Raw genomic sequence first — 23,295 nt, 5'->3', positions numbered from 1 at the left:
TGCACACACTATGAAAATTTCATATCAACATCAACTATACACCTTTAATTATTTAACAAATAACTTAGTAAATGTAATCACGGCTATTCCAGTGTCTAGTCTATGTATAATTAATGTAAATACAAAACAATCAATCAAAACTAAACGGCGACGAAAATGTAAACTATCGTTCAGAAGAATAATTGTTCTAAATTTTACTCGATGGTAGGTAGCTCATCTCTCATAACTACAACTAAACAGCATTAGGGTATTGCTGTGTTCCTGTTTGAAAGGTTTGAGTGAGTCAGTGTAATTACAGCTATAAGGGACCTAACTTGTAGTTCCCATGGTTGGTGACGCATTGGCTAAGTAAGAAAAGGTTAATATTTCTTACGGCGCCAATGTCAATGAGCGATGGTAACCACTTAACATAAGGCGATTTGCCAGTATATAATGTTAAATATTTTCCATAGTTTTCTAATATTATTAAATCATTAAATTGATAACATGATAAATTAATAATGTAAGAAAATTCAATTGTATATAATAGATATTTGTGAAACATAAATTTATATATATTATATTATGTATTATATTTAATGGTAAATAAAAATTAATTATTGTTAAATTATAATATTCTGAAAATCAAATGTGTATTGTATTTATTGTTAAATGTGTAGCTAATTTTATTACAACTATATGAAAATTGTCAGTTACGTGTTTTACAGCCATTTCACAAAAATGTCGTATTTGTCGTAGTTCTTTTAGAAAATAAAAGGCAACGGAGTACAGTCGTATGGCAATTGTTTACGCCTTCTAAACTATGAAGGCGACTAGAAAAGATAATATTTAAAAATAAAAATGGTTTTGTAATCGAAACGTCGCTTATATATATTGCCTTTTATCAATTCACAGACTACCCTAAGACTTAAGATATTCAAACATATGTTTTCCATAGTATAACTACCAAAGAAATGTCTGTTTTGTGTATTTTATCTAAATATTTGTCTAAAAAAAATAGATATTGAAAATATAATATATGTTATAAAAAACTTGTAATTTTTATTACTTTACACTTATTACTTTTTAAAATATGTAATCTAGATAAAGTATTTTGACAACTATTTTTTTTTTACAGAATCGTTCGAGTTCATACGCGGAAAAAAGGGAAACCGCATAATCAAAATGGCGGGATATTTTTACTGCACGCACACGCAAAGACCGCTCGATGGCAATTCGAAAACAAGATGGCGCTGCTCGACTAGGAACTCGCGCGGTTGTAAAGCCGCCCTCTATACCTTTAATGATAATATTATAAGGAGCAACACAATACACAACCATGAACCTGATTATTGAAGAAAAAAATTATATTCCAAGAATATTTTACGAAAATACTCATAGATGGAGACACAAATTAGCTTTAAGTAATCTTATACCGTGAAATAGTTATAAGATATTAATACAAACGATATCAAAAATATTTCATTTTCAATATATACAATATATGTATGTATGTATAGATCCATTCACTCCCGAAGGTGCGCCCATCTTAAATTATCGGCGTTTTAATGAATAAACTTAACAAATATAATCTTATTCGTATTTTCACCTCCCGCCTGCCGCGCAAGTACTTACTAAATCACCCATGTCTGGTACCTGCATCAGCCTGAAGGTTAGGGTAGTCACAGGGCAGCGAGAAAAGGCAGTTTTTCTCGCTACCCAGTCCTCCTGCAGATTGTCCATCTGTAAGTCAACCTGCAAGATTTGCAGGTGGGACTCTGGACGATCGCTCGTCCTGACTTCCACCAAGAGTTCTTGAGTTCCCAGAGCGGATCGGCCGCAAGGTGTTGCCGCCATCCTTGACACCGAACGGTCTCGTACCGTTCTTAGCGCTATGACTCTGCGGCCTCCCCAGAAGAACGTTGTGTATCACGCACACTAAGTCATCCGAAGCACGAGCGTCACTCATACTTAATGTAAACCGATAATAATTAACTGACCTTCGTACACTGGTTTAAATTTGAAAAAATAATTACATAATATTTAAACTTAATATTTAAGTTGTCTTTCACATTTTATGAAAAAAAAAAGTAGACGTGCAAATTTTTTTGATGTCTATTTAATTAATATTATCAAATGTTTTATTGTCTTCTAATTAGTATAAAGTATTAATTTCAGATTACAATGGAGCATGTCGAATATTATAGCGATTAGCGATGCCACAAAAGCGAAAAAAAAAAAAACAAAAACAGTGCTGTCACTTTAATTATTAATAAATGACGTTTTAACAAAAAGACTTCGTTTCACACTATCGGGAATATGTATTCGCTTTTGATTCTGTATTCCCTTTTCTTCACTTTTTGTTCAAATTCGAGCGTGTTTTTGTTTTTTAGCTGTGTAAGTGCCAAACATAGTAATGCGTTTAAATATTACTGCAAAAGAAGATGTAATTATTGTAATAAACGTGGTAGTAGCGTAATATAATACGTCAATGTTAACTCCAATTAACGTTAGTTCAATTATTTTATTAACAAGTTAATGCTAATTAAAAAAATATTATTAAGTACTAGTTAAGTACTTATATAATAAAAATAATAATTTATTATTTTGGTACATAAGATAAGCGTAGTGTTTTATTTAAAAAAAAAAATATACGATACGTAGGCGAAAAAAACGAGCAAATGGGCCAACTCATTGTAAACGGTCACCACCGCCCATAGACATTAGCGCTGTAAACATATAAATCATTCCTTACATCGCCAATTGGCCACCAATCTTGAGATTTAATATATTTTGTCCCTTGTATCTGTAGTTACACTGACCATGGCTACCCTTCAAACCAGAACACAAAATACTAAGTATTGCTATTTGGTGGTAGAATATCTGAAAAGCGGGTTGTGCCTACCCAGACGGACTTCAAACATTCTATTTCTCAAACTACTTCAAACTACTTTTTATACTCCTAAATTAGTTTATTTAAAGTACTTAAGCATTTCATTTAATCTTACTTGAGATAATTGCAATCGGAGCTAAGTTAAAGAAACTAACCATAATCCGATGATAACTGCCTTGCGGTAGAGAATAATTAAATAAAATACATAAAAAAGTCTGTCCGAAATACGGCTAGAGCGGTGGGTTGCAGTGAGATAGGACGAGCCTGTCTACCGCTGCGGTATGCGTAAGAGGAAGGGAAGCGAAACAGACTGGCGCCGTAACGCGTTACGTAACGAAGCGGTTTACTTTCCCATAAGAAGTTATCGCTTTGAAAATTTGCCCGGTTATAGTGTGTTTAAATATGTCAACCCAACCTTAAAGTAATATCTGTAACGTTTATTACAGAAGCAACGTTTTACTTCGGGCGCCGTGGCAGTCGTTATATGGAGTTAAACAGCTACATATACACTATTCAATATACGAAAGAAGTAGGCGATGGTACGACCAAGACGCGGTGGTACTGCCGTGGTCGTACCAAAGGATGTAAAGCGGCAGCGTACACGATTAACGATGTTCTGTACTCTCGTATCAACGAACATAATCACTGATATTATTAAGTTACATATCAAGCATATACTTCGTTTGGTACACATTAAATTTTGTTTAATTTATGTATGTAGTTGTCCGTCCGACTTCGTACTGTCATTTCTTAAATAGCGTCTACGTCGTCAAAAAAGGAACTATGCTAAAGTTCAAGATAAGATCTTTTGATGAGTATGTCAGTTCATTTTGTTCGAGATGATTCCTAAGAAACCCTTCTATAGTTCTAGGCAAATGACCCCTTCACCAGAATATTTTGGTCATTCGATTGTTTATTAGTCAGAGTTCAGTTAATGTATAGTTTATTATATAAGTTATATGATTATTTTTATACGTTTAATTGTAAGGATAAAGTGATACATTTAATTTATATATTATATAAAACAAATGCTTATAACTCAGTACGTGACAAAAGTGATATATATTAGCCGAGAACCTTTCTTAAATGTTACATAAGGAAAGGAAATCCAAAAATACCAAGAAAGTTACACTTCCTATCTTCTTACAAAGATCTTTATTATATATATTTATTTATCTGTATTATATATATCAAATGCTTTATATCTATCATTTCAACCACAGATTTAGAAATAAGAATACAATAACAGTATTATGAATCTTGGTATATATTGTAGTTTTATATACCTAATATGTGAACTACGTAGCTAGTTTGATACGAATTGTTTTATATCATTTTCCATTATGTTTTAATGACAACGAAAAATTAATAAAATTTGTTCTGAAAATAAAGAAACATGTTGATATTTTATTTAAGTACTTGTATCGGTTCGTGGTTTCGTCCGTATTTTATGTATGGATGGGTCAGGTATTAGGTACCCCAGGACCTTTTCTGTATGACGACGTGTACAAAAAAATCATTATAATAGATTGAATAGTTAAACAACAGCGACGTGATTATGTGCATTGTACAAAAACGTGGAATGATTTACACCGATATTAGAGCAGATTATAATTAAAAATAAGAGATGACTTAATTAGTTTAAATATAAGTTAAAGACTAGGTGTCCATGCAACGTTTATACAAAGGAATTATATTGTTGTCTTTTTTACTGAGTATTTATTTATAAAACATTTAAATTAATTACCTTAATTCTGTTCAAAAGAGAAAAGGCACATTTGAATGACAATAGGATATTTATCTATGACTAATACTTTTTTCCTTACAAATGTAATATCGTCATTTTATGGCGCGGTAAGGTAAGCACCTATTATTTATCTGATGAGTACTTATTTATAAAGCGTTAAAATATTAATTACAGTGGTATCGTTTCATATCGGTCGTCACGATACATGAATATAGGCGAATTCACAATGCAGTTCACAAAGAAAATTTCCGAAACTATCTCTAAGACGTGTTGGCACTGCAGAAGTCGAAGCAAGGGCAGTAAAGCCGTAGTTAACACTATATACCATAACCAACACCATAATCATTAAACCCTTAAAACGCATAACTTACCAAACATAACATACATCTCATGGGTAATAAGGCAATTGTTTTTGCGCGAGCGCCTAGACGGTGTAAGGATTGTTAACATTTTTTAACAGTCCCAGTGTCAGTAGGCGGGGGTAACCAATTACCTTCAGGTGGTGGTGGGCCAAAAAATATATCAAAGTCAAAAATCTTTATTCAATATAGAAGTGTTTACACTTGCTTATTGTCAAAAATCTACCACCGGTTCGGAATTTAGCACCTCGGACCTGAGAAGAACCGGCGAAAGAAACTCAGCGGGATATTTTTTTTTTTAACCATTTTCCATGTACAATGATAATTATATTTTAGTTATTCTGGATATATGTATTTAAATATATTTAATTACACCCAGATGCTGTTTTTACCGTATCAAGAAGAGGTAATCAACAAATAAATATTAATGGGTTTACATTTTCCACGAGGATTACCAACAACGACCGCCCCACGATGAAGAAGAGGTGGTACTGTTCAACTCACCATTCTAAGCGCTGTCCGGCCGCGTTGTTCACCATCGATGACACCGTTGTCATGGTGAGGAACAACCATAACCATAGTGTACCGAATAATTTTATTGCAAAATCATTTAATAACTGATTTCAAATAATCTCTTTTGATATTTGCCGCCATCGTTTTTTATCATAAATCCCTAGATGGCGATAATTCCGACTTTTGTTTTATGCAATAATTGTAGCCAGAAAGGTTAAATAAATAAAATGTTGATAATTTGAATAAATAATATATTGTTTATTGATTACAGCGTTATATTATATAATAAATCAATTACCATAGTAAAAGTTACAAAAAAGATATTAATTTAAGTACAATACTGTTGTGTAACAGTATTGTACACATAATGCTAATGTGTACAATACTGTTATTGAATTTGAATTCCGACCATATGAATTTCGCGCGAATCTTCAAAAGTAACTGCTTTGAGAAATATATAATGCTTCGTCCACACTTAGCGGAAAGAAACATCTATGACAGAAAAATCTTGGTAATCGCGGTCATTTCACTGTTTTTGATTTATTGTTTGAGGAAATATTTACAACTACGTTTTAGTAGAACAATAGGCCTTTGATTTTAATTAAATATCGTTGTTATAATTACACTACCCGAATCCTGTTTTAAAAAAAGAAACATTCAGCGAATCAGATGATCCTGTGTAGGTAGATATCATATTTTGAATATATTTTTTTTTTTTAATAAATAAATATATTGAAAATTGTGGATGTATATTATTCTATTCCTGATAATTCTGTTAAACACGTTCATTTACAGAGGGTTATTATTTACACGTACATACTTATTAAATTAATTATATTTATACTCCAAAATTGTTACAAAACTATTTACAATATGTTACCTAAAGTCAATTTGACAAACCAAAAGTGACTATACATACAAAAGTATAATTTTTTTTTTATTTATCTAGGCGATAAAAGAACAACAATTGTATAATCACAAGTAATGTTTGTTTTTTTTTTTTAAATCAACAGCCGAATTTACTTTTTCCACGCGTGGAAATCAACAGATAAAACTCGATGGTTACAAATTTTCAACACGCAAAACCTGTAACCCCAAGGATGGACCGGCTGGGAAAAGGAAGTGGTTCTGTTCCACCCACCATACCAAAGGATGTAAGGCGGTTCTCTTCACCGTTAACAATGTGGTTGTCATGGCTAACACAGTACACAACCACAAACCTCCAAATTTTGGTTAAAAGAACGTACATACAATATTTATCAATTCTCTAGTCATGTTGAAACGATGTTACAAATTATTTAATTACAAAGATTAATGTTATTTTAATTCATATTTTTGAAGCTAACAGATTCTATATAGGCTTAGTGGTAAAATATATTTTAAATAATTTTAAGTAGAATTTGCGTCTCCACATGAAAAACTTAGCTAAATTTAAGTATAGTCAAGGAGTTACCTTAAGTTGTCTACAAATAATAATACAATGTTGCGTACCTTAATATACCAACAAGTGGAAACGCTCTATAAAACAACTATAGTATAATATAACTACAAGAGAAGTAAAGACAAAAAAACAACTTTTGAACATTGAATTGACGTCATTTGATTGGTCGAAATCTTGTTAAATCAATCCATGGAACTTTGCCAACACTATCCATACTAAGATTATAGAATTGTTCAGCTTTTACAGTAATTGAAATTGGTACAGCAACACCAAACAAAGATAATGTATTTATTTATATACCCCTCGAGCTTATATTTCAAAATCAAGAAATGTTTGTTGTGCATAAAATTATCAAAGTAAATGTTAAGTTTGTTTATCTTTAATTCTTTTTCGATTGGTTATACGTACGTTATATCAAGATATTATATTTTTTAAATATTAAAATAAAATATCCAAATGTTTTTATTATAATAATAAATAAAATTATTTATGTGTAAACAGTTTAAACGTTATTATTTATTACTAGTTATAGGGAGGTTCGTTAGTAGTACCTGAAACAGAATTCCATTTTAGGTTTTTTATCGTATTTTTTTAAGACGCTAACATCACTAAAAACATATATAATTTTGACTTTTATTTTTACAAGTACAATTTTACTGCGCTCGTGTTAATAGATTCCCATTCCAAGCAGCAAACAATAACCATAAGTCCCATAACATCAAAGGACCTGAAAAGTCTTAGTATTTAAGGTTTTTCGTCAATATTTTCTTTTTTAATACACATACAATGTTCATTGTGTATAGTGCCTATTATGTTACGCAATATCAACGATTAATACAATCAATAATATAAATTTGTTATCTAATAAAATAAATTATATACAGAAAAAAACACAGTTATGTTATTTAATTTAACACTTCAGCTCATTTAAAACTATACAATATTATACTTTTGTAAATATTCTAAATGAATATCATTAATTTTATTTTGTTTTTATATGATTCGTGATTTAATTTAAAATTAAGTAAATAAATAATGGGCCAAAAAAATAAGGTTATTGAACCTTAAACTTTTGACCGATTTATATGTTACCTAAACCGTTTCTCGTGAATCTGATGATTTAGAACTTAGCTAACGATACTGTACAATTTCAGCACCAAGTACCTCTGGACAACGAAAAGGAAAAAAACGCTCGGAACAGTGGTCTTATGAGACAATCAAAGCTAATCTAAAACTGAAGGAACCTTGCCGGAAGTGCCGCTTGAGGTGCAACACTAAAATTTCAGAGGAAATTCGGGCGAGATTGTACGACGAGTTCTTTCAACTAGAAGATTTAGCCGCTCAAAGGAACTTCGTAAACAAAATGGTGAAAAGGGTTAAGAAGAAGCGATGCACGAGTAAAAGCGTTGAAGACGCTCAAAGAGTATTCACTTACAGGTATTACTTCCCCGTCGGTAAAGACACAAGCATGAGGGTTTGCAAAATCATGTTGATGCACACACTCGGTCTCACGACTCGTACCATTAAAACCGTTTTGGGATTGAGGGATGATGCGAAAATAGTAGATTCGAAATCCTAATCGAATTATTACATAATTCGTATGACATAAATAATATAAAAAATTGACGTGTTTCGTCGTATGGGTAAGTTTTGTGTCGTAATTTTAAATCCGAATTTAATGTTCCGAATATTACCTTTACCTGTCTGAAAAGATATTAACGTTTCATGTTTCGATATAGAATTTGATGTAACCCTTTCCAATCGATGCGCTATCTACATTTATTTCAAATAGTACATTCGTTAAGTGTATAAACAAATTAAAAAAATGTAGCAGAAGAGTCTATTTAAACAAACGAAAGTATTGATATTAGATAGTTAAAAATGTAAATCAAGTACGTCTGAAAATACATTTACGAAATTTCAAAAACAGTAGAACTAGTAAGTAATGGATGCGTAATGGTATGAACACTTGTGCAATTATTATTTATAGGATTTGGCTCAATTTCAAAAAGTCCTAATTAAATTAGGTCCTCGCTTGTATTATTATCTAGTCTAAGAGACTGATAAGTAATTTTATGTTAGCTAAAACTTCTATTAGAGTTATATATAAGAATGTGTCGTGGATAATTCAAATTTCATGCAAGATGAGTTTAGTATGGTAAGATTATATTGAAATCATTTCCGCCCGTCAATTCCAGTAGCATCTATGTCTATGTAATATGTATCGGATGTCTATGCTTTTTCTACGCCTGACGTTTCTTTCGATCTTTTGCATATTGATGAAAAAAAATAGTAAGATTTTTGCAAAATTTATGAAAGAATTCTGAACGATAAAAAAACAAATTAGAAATAAAAGAAACTTGTAAAGAAAAGTAATTTCATCTATTTATTACAGCGCTGTCTAGTTTAAGTAACATATTCATAGTTTACTTATTTCTTGTGTGTCTCAAAATTGATGTATGTACAAAAAAATACTTTCTCAAACGATGTCATCGAATAGGTAACATTATGTAATTTAATCGCTGGTATAAGAACTAACGTTGAAATAATTCAGTGTCTATTAATAACCGAGTAATTCTAGTCATTTACTAGTCGTTGTAATTAAAATTTCTTTATTATTTTTTAAGTATTTGTTATTAACTTATTAAGAGATGGCATTTTAGTACATATTTTTTTATCTGTGTTCTTTTATTAAACTCTTATTTATTATGTTGGTTCGTAGCAAATTATTTATTAATGGTTAATTTTGTATGGACTTTTTTTAAATATTGCAAAGTATACCTACTAAAATAAGTAACATAATATTCAACTCTAATCATGAATGTCGTGTAAAAAATAATAAAATGCTTTCAAAGAAATTTTTAATACTTATTTCTTCATATTAACTACGAGTACTCGAGTAGTTGTCTTTGTTTCATACTGTTCTTGCTTTTTAGTGAAAAAATAATACTAAATACATGTTTTCATACAATTTTCTATTTAGCTCACCAAGAGAGTCCAATTCTCGTTGAGAGACGAATTCCTGCCATTGTCGTTATAAATCGTAGTATCGTTTGTTGGTTATAAAGATGAGCCAAAATACCAACCCACTATTATTTAAAAGCCCCTATTCTTACAATGAATCGGTGCGGGTCATTTGATCCGCTTACCCTTAGCACTATTCCTCTTGGTGTATACAATAACACATTTTTTTCTAGAACCAAAATTTATTCAATCAATACGAGGTAAACGGCAAATAATTCAAGGAGGATATACATTCTCGCCGTGGCTAAAAAGCGAAAGCAAGCCGATAGTGCGATGGTATTGCAGTTCACATCACGCGAGAGGATGCAAAGCCTCGCTGAGAACTCACGAAAATAAAATCATACAACACATCGATAGCCACAATCATCTTCCTGGACATTGGAAATACAAGATTGCTGATAAATTAAAAAAATATGTATAACATTATAATGATTAAATGATAATCATGCCTTTTTATATTATTCCACATTTTTAAAATAAGGTGTGTTAAATATAAATTAACTTTCATTATTTGTTTAATTTATTTATAAAAATGTTTTTAAATTAAGGACTATACTATAAAACAATTGCAATTGTACAAATAATGACTGCATAAAATGGCGACAAGAATTCTTGAAGATAGCGTAATCACAAATGTTAACTGCTTGTCTTGGTGACTGCATTGGTCGAGTTGCTTGCAAAGATACGGGTCATGTCTCAGAATATAATCCCAAGAATATTAAGAAATGGTTTGCAGTTAGATAGGTGGCTGTGTCACACTCTCGTGCCTCGGACAAGACTCAAATTAATTGAAATATTCATTTTATCTCCGGTCGTATAGGATTGCGATTTCCTCGGCTTGGAAGAATATAAAGTTCACCTGTTTTTAAACGGCATTATGTAACAATAATTTTATTTATTTGGAGTTGTTGATCTGGAACAATATACATCAAAAGACATAAATATCAAGTACTGACTTTCCTATTTCAAAAACTGTATGTAGTATACATAGTAAATAGTACGAATTAATATAAAGATAAACCTTTGTAAGTAAATTAAATAGTGAAATGAAATTCTGTGTGTAAGTATTGATTGTTAAATTTAACAAAACAGTATCATATCGCTTTTGTTAACATAGTTCTACATTGTTGGAATATAACGTTTCAGGAACCTATGCTGAGTTTATAGTTTCACAAAGAGGCAAAAGAATGATCAAACTAAACGAATACAGGTTCTATGCAGCCCCGAGCAAGGGTTCCCAGATTCGCTGGAGATGTTCCACCCACGTTCATCATGGATGTAAAGCCACGATACTCACCGTTAACGACGTCATCATATTTTGCAATAACGACCATAATCATTAGATAACGTCAAATATGGTCAAACGTATGGTGTTATTATTTGAAGTTGAGAGTATGGTATTATTTAAAAAATATAGAGTTAATGTAAATAAATAAAGTATATAAGAATAATAAATTATTATTTTATTAATTATAAAACACTTCAAACAAAGGTAAACGGTTCGTAAAACAACGATCCTCAAACTATTTGGAGATGTTCCACTCACAATGCAAAAGTCCCGAACAACTATTACCGCGCTTTGTGATAGAGTCGTTTCTGTAGAAATATTATAATAACCAGAAAACTTAAAAGTAACACCCTGTAATGATTCTACTGCTGGACAAAGAGATCCTTTTGTCTTAAGAAGGCTTGAAGCTTGTGACATCACGCTGTTTCAGTGAAATGAAATGGATCCAACACATGCAAGTTTTCAATCTTTATCGAAGAACTTCCGTTTAGTAAGTCCGGCTAGTAAGATTTTTGAAGAGGTAATCTATACGTAAGCTATTTTAACCACTGTTCGAGGTGAAATTTTATACACACAGTAGTTTTGGTTCTAGTGACAATACGCAATATTATATGGTTTTCGGGTCGCCTAGCGATGTAAGAAGTCGGAGGATCGATCCTGACTCCTTGGGCTATTGTCGTCCTCAATTCTAAGACAAGTGATAAGCTTAAAAGAAGGGGTAAATAGGAATATTAGTAATTCCTTAAATAATGTGGGAAATTCCTGTCACTAATTAAAAAAAAATTGTCGGTGCCGATATACGTTCCGTGTAAGCCATGTTACGTTACAAAACCGTTTTGCCCAGTGTGATACGCTGTTGATTTTATCTTAAAATATAGATATACCAGATAGTATAAGTATATACTTTTTTAATTTAAAGTTTAGACATTAGGCAATACCTTCGTCAAAAAGCACCGCACCAACGAGACAAATTGTATGAAACATTTTAATGCTAAATACTAATATTAACATAATAATGACAGCAACAATTTCAGTCGATTTTGTGATTTCGAAAGGTAATCATCAACAGCTGGAGTGATAATCATGAAACGTTGGAAATGCTCAACCCACCAAACTCTGGGTGTCTTGCTTCAGCCCTTCAGAAGATAAAATGATAATGGTCAATGATGCTCATAATCATTGGTAAATAAATAAATCTTAAGATATTGACTGTTGCTTCTCAATATATATTCTGTAATGTTTTGTATGTACGGAAAAATATTAATGTTTTTATGAGAAAATGTGATTCTCATAACGTTGGTACAAGGAACAAACACAATCTTGTTACTCCTGTTACTCGACTGCATAGAGTCAGTAACTCTTTTGTGGGGCAATGTATACGCTTCTACAACAGGATCCCAGAAAGCGTTCAAAATGCTTCTGTTGCGAAATTTAAAAAAATTGTTAAGGAACGCTTGTGTGCGAAAGGTTACTATACAATTAGTGAGTTTATGTTTGATAGCACACCTTGGGAATGAATCGATCGCCTCCTGGCTGTTTCTACTCATATATAATTATGTATATAATTAATTTGACGTAAAAAAAAAAAAAAGTCCCGCTGAGTTTCTTTCGCCGGTTCTTCTCAGGTCAGGGTGTTTTCTTTTCCGAACCGGTGGTAGTGTTTAACTTGACAATCAATAAGAAAGTGTAATACTTCTATATTGAATAAAGGAATTTGAGTTTGAGTTTGAGTTTGAATTGTTTAGTTCCGGTTTAAAGGGTTTTCAAGGTTGGTGTCGAATGGATGAAATGAAGAATGATTAATTTTTCTTACAGTATCAATATCTACGGGGAGTGGTGACCAATTACTATCAGGTGATGCATTTTCTAGTCAGCTTATAAATATATGTGAAATAAAATTATACTATCATTTTAGTAAGTCCCTTTAAAAAATACATATCTTGAAGAATTCACAAATTAAGAAAAAATGTTATTTTTTCGCGAAAAACAAAGGGAGTTTATGACCCAATGAATATACGTACCTATTGCACAGAGTAAAATACATATTACAGGAGTAAAACGTCTTAGTTAGTTCCCAAGGTTGTTGGCGCATTGAAGATGTAATAAATATGTTATTTTTTGGTGGCTCATTTACCAGTCTCCATATTTTTCCTAATTAGTAATTACACTGAATCAACTCTTAACAAGACTTTTTAATGATGAAATGTAACATTACAGATCATACTAAAATTCAATATGTGATGTCTAAAAAGGGCTACACGCTGTTGATGTTCAACGGATTTACATACCACATGAAGGCTCAGTACGACGTTAAGAAAGTCTGGAGGTGTTCCAAGCATCGCTCGTCTCGCTGCCCAGTGACCCTCACCACTATTTATGATGAGGTCATAAATATGAGATATGAACATAGTCATTCACCTACAGTTCTATAATTGGATCACGGTGGTTTTTAATATATAATTAATGATCTTTTTTAATACCAAGCCTTGAAAACTTGGTTGAGCGCTTGAATGTCCCAGATATAATCAACAGGTTTCTGATAAAAATAGAAGAGTTATATTTATTTTATAATTTTACTAATACTGTTCTATAGATTTAATCATTACGCATAAGTTTTTTTGTGCAATAAAAACTTTTATAATAAAAATTAAACCCCAAACTTCTTGAACTTCTTTGCAAGACCACTTTAACGTTTGTCACGTCAATCGTCTAAATTTAAAATGAGTGAAACTGCTAAGTGCAAATATTTATATATAATAATAATATACTTAAACCTTCTCCGAAAAGCACTTCATCGTATAAGTTTTGTGACCACTTAGAAGTTTTTTTAGTGAGGCATTCCAAAAAAACGTTTCCCTATTTATTAGTAGAGAAGGCGCCTTATATGATCACTCCGTTTTATTTAAGTTACCGAAGTACGAAATATGGTATACCTACTACGTTTGAAAAGCTCAAATTTACCACATTTAACTACATACATTTACCTCCCATTTATACAAAATCCAACATTCGTCCATTCATTAATATGCACGAATAAAGAGAAACACAATCTGTTTTTTACATAAAGTAACATACCTTTATTTTTTTTGTTCTAGCAACCTTCGTAATATCTCAAAAAGGCAGGCGTATGGTCATTCTGAACGGTTACACGTACTGCGCTATCAAGGGACGAGGGTTCAAAGTCAGGTGGAAATGTTCGTCACACAACGCGAGGGGTTGCCTCGCAACCGTCCACACTATAGACGACATAATTGTGTACAGTAAAGAAGTACATAACCACGCACCATCGACGACCACTTATGTCGAGAATATTGTCATTGATAAATAATATCATTAGAGCTCAATGGGATTATAATAAATATATATGTAATAAATTTCATTTTTCTTTGGAACAGCAGGGGCTGCTATGCAGTTTAGGGACAGTCCATGTGTCTCGTCAAGGTGACCACTTATTTATAGGTGGTTCATTTATTTTATGCCTTACTAAAATATTGACAATTATGTTAGCTACTTGGTGGAAGGGCCTTGTGCCTTTATAATTAATTTTGTTGCCAAGTTACAATACTTAGTATTTTAGTGTTCCGGTTTGAAAAGTGTATGAGGCGTTGTAAGTAAAGGCGCAAGAGATATAATATCTTAGTTTCTAAGGTTAACGAATTATAGTTTTTCGCAAAGACCCTCTTGACAAACATAACTGTACATTGATATTTGTCAAGTTTATTTATCTTTATTCTTCATTTTAATTAATAAATATGAATGTTTTCCTTAGCTCTGTTCGATTGCGATGAGACTTTAATTAGTCGATTTGCAAACGCAAAGGTTCCTAAGAAGTAATAAACAGGATTTTTTTCTTTTTATATTTGTCATTATATTTGTCTACTAGGCTCGGGTATGTATTCAATAAATATAGCCCTAATTGGTTTTTGACATAATATTTTTTTTGTCATAATATACAATCAGTATTATATACAATCAGACACATACACGCGAACTAACTAAATAATAAAATATAATTGCATTACAGTGGAGTACGTATTGTCACAAAAGAAGAAGCGTTTGATAAAACTAAATGGGTACACATATGCATCGAGAGCTGGGTCAGGGATGAAGATAAGATGGCGATGTTCCACCCACCAAAGCCACGGGTGTCTCGCAGCCATCCACACCGTTGAAGGTGTGATCGTCTACGTCAAGGACACACATTTTCATCCACCGCCAAGAACGATGTAATAATAGTAAAAAGTCAATATAGATATTAAATATCTCATTAAAAATGTAGCCAAAAAACTGTAATTATATAAAATTGCGAGTCATTTTTATAGATTAATTATTAAAAATGTAACTATTGTAACCTTGTTATTTTTTAACTTATTTGGAACCTAATTATGTGAAATGTTTAAATTTTATCATAAAAGAAACTAAATTAAATTCTACATCCTAAATGTAATATTAAGCTGTTTGATTTGTAGAATTTAGACGAAATGTAATATTTTATATCGCTTTTTTCATCCCTTTAATTAAGAGGATAGGAAGAGGATTCGTTTTTAAAATTGTGTACATACTAATCACGATTCCAGAGTTATTAGATAAACTCCAAACTTTGATATTAATATCAAGTCTAATTCTTTTTCAGTGAGGTTCGTGACGTCGAGAAGAGGCAGACGTATGATCAAACTAAATGGATACACGTACTCCTCCAAGTCAAAGCTGGGTGTAAAGACTAGGTGGAAATGTTCCACCCACCAGCCCCACGGCTGTCGCGCAGCGCTGGCCACATTTGGTGATGAAATAATAGTCATCAGAGAAGATCATACACATCCACCAATTAAAACCAAGCGCCCGCAAATTGACGAAGAGTCTACAAATATAGATTGAAGAAAAAGTATAATATTATATTTTAATAATTAATGTTGAAAAATGTTTCTAATATCTCCGTGAAATAGATTCTATTGATTAATATTAATAAATAAAAAATGTTAAAGTACACTTCATGGAGTTTTACTAAATTGTAAATCTTACTCTTGATTTTTAATCGACTCGATTTTGCCTCGTATGTCTATATTGAGTGAGATGGCCGACAGGTTAGAGCTTGTGCATCTTAATAGATGATTACAGGTTAAAATCTAAATCAATTTCCATGTACTTAATTTGTGTTGTAAACATCGTGAGGAAATATGTATGTGTCTAATTTCGACGAAATTCTGTCACATGTATATCCACAGACTCGCAGTATGGTGGAATTATCTGCAAACCTTCTTCCCTAAGGGTGAGGAAGCCTTAGCCCAATAGTGAGATATTTACAGGCTTTTATAGTTATAGTAGTATCTAAAAAACGCAACAGACTGTATATCCTCCATTGCTGTGCTAAGCTTAAAGGAGAAGACTTAGATCTTAATCAGCGACGTTGCTCCAATGCGAGAGACAAGCTATTTGCCAACTATTAAAAATAGTTAGTAGATGTTAGATTTTATGAGATTATTTAGAGCCAAACATGGAACATTTAAGCAGATCTATAGATCTTCATAATTGGCAGCGCATTGACATAGAGACATGTAACTTCAGTGTGCTGCCAATCAAGATCCTGATGACAGAAATTACTCTGGTTCATTCAAACTTTAAACGGGATAATATATACAGTTTATATATTACAATAAATGTGCTGTTACTGTGTAGCTGTTCAATTCGATTCGATATTAAATCGATGTTTTTGTTCCAGCAATGTATGTCCAATCGAAGACGGGAAAGCCGCTTTTGAAATACAACCAGTATACTTATTCCGCAACACGCTCCGCTGGTATGAGGGTCAGGTGGAAATGTTCAAGTCACCAGTACCGCGGCTGTAGAGCTGCAGTGGTGACGGTAGCTGGTGCGATTGTGTCTGTTAATGAAAATCATTTGCATCCACCATTTGTAAAGAAATCACGTTAATTTTTATACTTTTTTTTATTTATCTTTAAAAATGTTTGAAATTTACATAATCAAATGTACTCGTAATTATATCGTAGATATTAGGGCTTTTGTGTAACCATTTTAATAAAAGTGTATCGATAGATTAAATAAATAAATACGATCAAATGAAAAGGTTCTTTATTTTTTAAAGAAGTTAAAATAAGCAAATGTGATTTGCTTCTGATTGAATACGTAATATTATGCGTGTCTACAAAATATTCTTTACTGTATGTATTACAATGTATAAATACAACCCAACACTAATTTTCGGCCGTGCCAATCCTATTTTTAACCAGCCATATGAAGTATTTAATTTAATAATGTTTGATCAATAGGTAAAAGGTAAGAGGTAAGAGGACAGAGGTGAGCAAACACAGATATATTATTATTCTTAGTCATCTACAAGAGACAAAAATGAGGCTCACATTTCCATACTTCGATGTGACAGCACCAACAGAGAATCAGACGCAGGATCTTTACTAAACAAAGTAGGGTGTAACAATGTCTACTTCCTAACTCCACACTAAGCATAGCTTATCAAATAGCTCATCAAATAACCTTCTTATTCATTTTACCGACTACTTCCACTCGACTTTGAGTGAAATGTACTTCCGGTGCGCAGAAGTCAAGCTCCACCACCATCCTGGATACCGGGAAGACGGCTAATACATTGTATTCACATGGCATAATTCATTGTTATTTTGTTTCATTTTTTCTTACCAGTTATTACATTTTTGTACTATTCTTTAAATACATTCGTACTATAAATACAATAAATATTTATTCAATCCGTCTTTCTTTGCCCTTTTCTTGGCCAGATCTTAAGTATAAGATTCGCACACATAAAAAGTACTTCATACGTCATTATGATATTATGATGGAAGAAAGACCCTTTACGCTCACTCCAACTAAAGAAACCCTGTTTTATCATGATTACTCATTTGCTATTAAAATAACAACCCTATTGGTTATTTTCAGTTCAGTTCGTGTTATCACAAAAGGGAAAACGCATGATTATGTTGAACGGTTTCACGTACTCCGCTACTCCTTCAACTGGCATTAAGACGAGGTGGAAGTGCTCCACCCACCAGCACCACGGCTGTCATGCAGCGTTGCACACTATAGAAGACGAGGTTGTTCTGATAAAGAATAATCACAATCACCCGAAAAAGAAAAATTTGTTCACGACTCCATAAGTTACTACTATTTGCAAGAATAATTTGTTTGTGTAGCGTGTGCTTTAATGTTGGAATAAAACCTAAAATTGTTTTTTATATAACTGTTTATTATTATTCTTACTAATATTATAAACACGAAAGTTTAGATGGGTGGATGTTCGTTACTCATTAACATTAACAGCCTGAAAATTTCCCACTGCTTGGCTAAGGCCTCCTCCGGCTTTAAGGAGAAAGTTTTGGAGCATATTCCACCACAATTTACAAATGTGGCAGAATTTTGTTGAAATTAGACACATGCAGGTTTCCTCGCGTTGGTTTCCTTCACGCCGAGCACGAGATGAATTATACACAAATTAAGCACATGCAAATTCAGTGATGCTTGCCTAGGCTTGAACCCGAAGTCATCGGCTATACCGAGATGCACGCGTTCAAACCACTGGGCCATCTCGGCTCAGCTCGGTTCGTTACTCAATCAGTCGTATATACGTCAGAACGGATCGGAATGAAACTTGTCACAGAGATAGCATATACTCTGAAATCGCACACAGGATCCTTTTTATCCCAGAAACCAACTTCAAATATTTATTTATAAGAAACTAGCTGAACCGGCGGATTCAACCGCGCGAAATTTATGACACACCGTCACCCCCATTTTACCGCCTCGAGGGGTGTATTAAATATAGCCTGTCCTAAAATCAGTTCAGCGGCTTAAGCTTGAAAAGCTAATAGGCAGGGTTACTTTCGCATTTATAATATTTGTATATTATAGTGACATCCTCTAAATATCCCACCACTGGGCTTAATTCGTGAGAAGGTTTGGACCTTATTCCGCCATACTCAAACTCAAATTTTTATTCAATATATGTGGCGCGTATCCAGGACGTAATGCAGTTAGCTCTAAACCTTTTTGAGGGGCCTTCATTTCTGTACTTAAAAGCGTATCGCTGAGAGCATATTTAAATATGTGATAAATATATGTTATACTATGTTAGTGATATGGTTAGTTGAGGTAATAATGTTTTTGCTATATTTCAGTCGAGTACGTCATATCGAAAAAGGGTAAAAAGTTGCTAAAAATCGGAAACTACACTTACTACTCCGGTTCCGAGAGAGGTATCAAAACGAGATGGCGCTGCTCGACGCGCTCCTCAAACAGGTGCAAAGCGGTCGCCGTGACTGTTCACGACGAAATCATATTCGTCAATGGCAACCATACACATTAAACAATAGCTCAAAACTTTATGTAACTTTGCGTATTCACACAGAAGGTTCGTACTTACAGCATCTATTTTAACAGATCCCTCGCTACTGGGAGCTTATTTGTATAATTGTTACAGAACTGTTTTTAACGTTACGGGTTTTGTGTTTACTGTGTGTGATAATTAGTCTTTGCAAATACATACGTCGAATAAAAAACATTGTTGTAAAATGGACCGTTGTCTGAATGGGTTTTTAACTGCGAACATAACATGCTATAAGTCCGACATAGAGACAGATACAATTTTAAATTTAGAATTGAAACGTATCAGAAGTACCCCGACCGAATATTTATACCTTTGTATCAATTACGGTTTATTCACACACGTGGGGCGGCAGCATTATGATCATATCTCATTTTTTTGTTTTATTTCTTTAAGAAGTAAATAAATTGTCATTCAAAATTGTGCTGACGATTCATTTTCAATAATTGATTATTATTTATTAATTTATATTTTTTGGCTTGCGAGTGTCTCGTTGATCTAGTTATCAAGGCTTCTGAATCCGAATTCCTCGGTTCAATAACAGAACACGATCACAAGTTGAAATGGACCATTCTTAACACTACCGTAACTCAAACACCAAATACCCTTTACGAATTCTATTGAAGCAAAACACGTTCGAATTTTATCAAATAATATTAAAAAATAATTCAAAAATGAAGGACTACAGAACTCTACTAGTGAGGCACTCAATCCGCAAAGGGCTCGCGCGCATGTAAATAGAACGCCGTCTCTATCGGCCGCCGTCTCGTCGGGTTATCTTTGCGAAATGTTAATTAAGTTTAATTAATAATGTCTGACATGATATTTCAGTCGAGTACGTCACATCCCAAAAGGGTAAGAGGCTGATAAGACTTCGGAATTACACATATTACTCAGCTTCTGGGAAGGGTACGAAAAGAAGATGGCGCTGTTCAACACACTATCCTCATGGATGTAGAGCCTCCCTCCTGACTGTACATGACGAAATCATATTCATCAATGAAAACCACAAACATTAACACATTTTAATGAAGGAAAACTTGACGAAATTTGCTTGTGTCAGATGAAAATCTGCTGGGAGCAATTTGTTGGAAAAACTACCAAACCTTATTAAGGAGAGGAAGTCTTAGAGAAAAATCTTGGAAAACTATATTGGATATATTTTTAAAAATTGTGTTTTTTTTTCATTATTGCATAATATTGATGTCATACGTTGTACGACAAATATTTACCGAAATACCAAAATACTTTTAATTAACCTAGAAAATAAAAGAAAAATATTATAAGCAGACGCTGTTTTAATGTAATAAATTGCTTCATTGGGGATAACATTATATACCCGTAGGTAATTGTAATTTAAAAAAAAAGTTTCCATTCTTATCTATATCCTAATTAAATAAGATGCATTCAAAAAGTGTTTAATTGCAAAGTATTCGAATTTCAAAACAAATAACAATAAATAATTCAATATATTATTGCTTATAAACAACCTATAGAATTCATATAAAAACAATCACGCAAACGCTTACTATACAGATTTGAAATTGTTAAGAAAATTGCAATTAAAAACATAACAATGTTCTGAATTTTCAATTAGTTGGCCTTTAGTTTGCCTTTAGTTACTTCAAAGAATTGATTTGGGCAATAATAGGACACGAAACGTTATTAACAAGTTTATGTGTTGAATTCTGTTAAAAAATCAGGTGTATAATTTTTTTTTTAATTTAAAACAACGTCGACGACTAATACAGACGACTAATAAAAAGATTTGTAAATAAAATAATGTTAAATTGAAATCATCAGTGAAATGGCTTATATTCCTTGTAGCAATATATATCCCACGCCCAATTAAAAAAATGACCCCTAACATTTATTTATCACGTAACCAATATCAGTAGATGACACCGTTTTATTTATTGCAGCTGAATACGTGTTATCAAAGCGCGGGAAGAAGCTGATAAAGCTGAACAATTTCACATACTACGCAGCTTCAAAGGACGGACCCAAGACTCGATGGAGATGCTCGACTCACGCTTCTTGCGGATGTAATGCAGCCTTGTACACGTTTAACGACGAAATCATTGGACTAAAGGGCTTACACAACCACCCGTCGCCGTGCAACAAGTAACCCAATGTATTACAGTACAAATATTAACATTTTTCCCTAGATATTGTACTCAACATAACTTTCTCTCATTGATTTAGTTCGAATATTCAAACATTAACTAAGCGAATATTTTTTAAACATTATAATTATAATTAACGATTAATTATGAAACGATTTTCTTTGATCAAATTTAAGTCAACTTTTTTTTATATTTTTGCATTTTTCGTAGAGGAATTTAATTAAGAGAAATTTTCTACCTCTTTTATGCAAAATAAATAAAATGTAAATAGCATGATAAATTAAATCGATACCTGCGGAACTATTCTATAAAGACTATATCGAATCTCGACTTAGAACACGTTTTAATGTATTAAAAATGTAGACATTTTGGCTATGTGTTAAAACTAACCACGTGTAAAAACTATTTGTTTAATTCCCTGTAGAATTATTAATGCACCAATTTGAATTTAAAAATGTATTAATGTATATTTGGTCGTTTAGTTTTTGATCTGTCATAAAAACATACAATGAGTTTATTAAAATATGTGATAGTCCAAAGAATATATTTTTCTATAATATTATTGTTTTGAGATACACGAATTCACACAACATTCAGAAATAACTTTCAAAAGGATATTTAAATTTAGAATACGTGGGTATTTCATATAAGTGAGACGATGAAATAAATTTTCTTTTTTTTAAATCGATGTGTAGCAATTATTTTTCCTTGTCGATCTTGTTTCGATAAGAAAAGTTATGTACTAGGAGAATTACTTTATTCGATGTGTTTATATGTATGCGTGCATTTGTGTGTTTGTGTGCGAATTGTTGCAACATTATTGAAACAAATTAATTCTACTAAGAGTACAAGCACTTTTGAGTAATCTTGTAACAAACTTGTTACAAGTACCACCGGGTAAGAATTCATATTATATAGAAAATTACGACAAGAAACCCTAAAGCTGATTATAATATTTTTGTTCGTTTTGAAATATAATTCATTTAAAAATAATGGAACGTTATGAAAACCGTAACAATACGCGTGCACTTCGCACGCTGCATCACGCAGTCACGATAGTCGATTTTAATTATGCTAAAAATAATAATAGTTATAAAACTAATGTGACGTATTTATAAAAATGCTTAAATTGTGTCATAAATCAACCTTTCAAGTTCATATGAAGTTCGTAGAATATCTACGGAAGCTATTGTGTAACACTGTAATAATTATGAGTTAATAACTCAATTTCAAGCCGGTTCTTGATAGTTAAATCTACATTCCGAACCGGTAGTAGCATTTCATGCAATATGACAATCAAAAGTGCTTAGAAAGTTTATTTTATATACGTGCTATCTAATTAATGCTATTTTTAGAAAGACCTTGTAATATTTTGAATTCTGTCTGACAATATACTGTTGTTTTAAAAGAGTAGTTATGACATTTGTAAGTTTCAATGGTCAATAATTATTGTTAGCCATCTTAAGGTTAAATTAATGCTTTACAATAATAACTCATTTGAGACTGATAATACCGAAAGAATATAATTTCTTATTCAATTATACGTTTTTTATTTCA

At 32.2% G+C, this 23,295-nt stretch overlaps 1 protein-coding gene across 7 annotated transcripts in view; it reads left to right on the top strand.

The window, feature by feature from the left end:
* LOC125067160 (modifier of mdg4) overlaps positions 1 to 23,295 on the top strand; it is a 335,555-nt gene that overhangs the window by 194,978 nt on the left and 117,282 nt on the right. The window contains exons 5-6 of one of the 7 annotated variants that reach the window (XM_047675568.1): positions 15,269 to 15,470; positions 15,878 to 15,983. The exons of 5 other annotated variants lie outside the window; for them this stretch is intronic. In XM_047675568.1, the coding sequence (XP_047531524.1) occupies positions 15,269 to 15,470; positions 15,878 to 15,968 (293 nt within the window). In that variant the 3' untranslated portion in view covers positions 15,969 to 15,983. Of the gene's footprint in view, positions 1 to 8,086; positions 8,527 to 15,268; positions 15,471 to 15,877; positions 15,984 to 23,295 lie in introns of those variants that run through there. One more of the 7 variants, XM_047675558.1, reaches the window with a different exon arrangement.

This window comes from Vanessa atalanta, chromosome 11 (assembly GCF_905147765.1).
Source record: "Vanessa atalanta chromosome 11, ilVanAtal1.2, whole genome shotgun sequence".
Taxonomy (NCBI): domain Eukaryota; kingdom Metazoa; phylum Arthropoda; class Insecta; order Lepidoptera; family Nymphalidae; genus Vanessa; species Vanessa atalanta.
The sequence above is the reverse complement of the archived record's forward strand: the minus strand, read 5'-3'. Positions and strand labels throughout refer to the sequence as shown.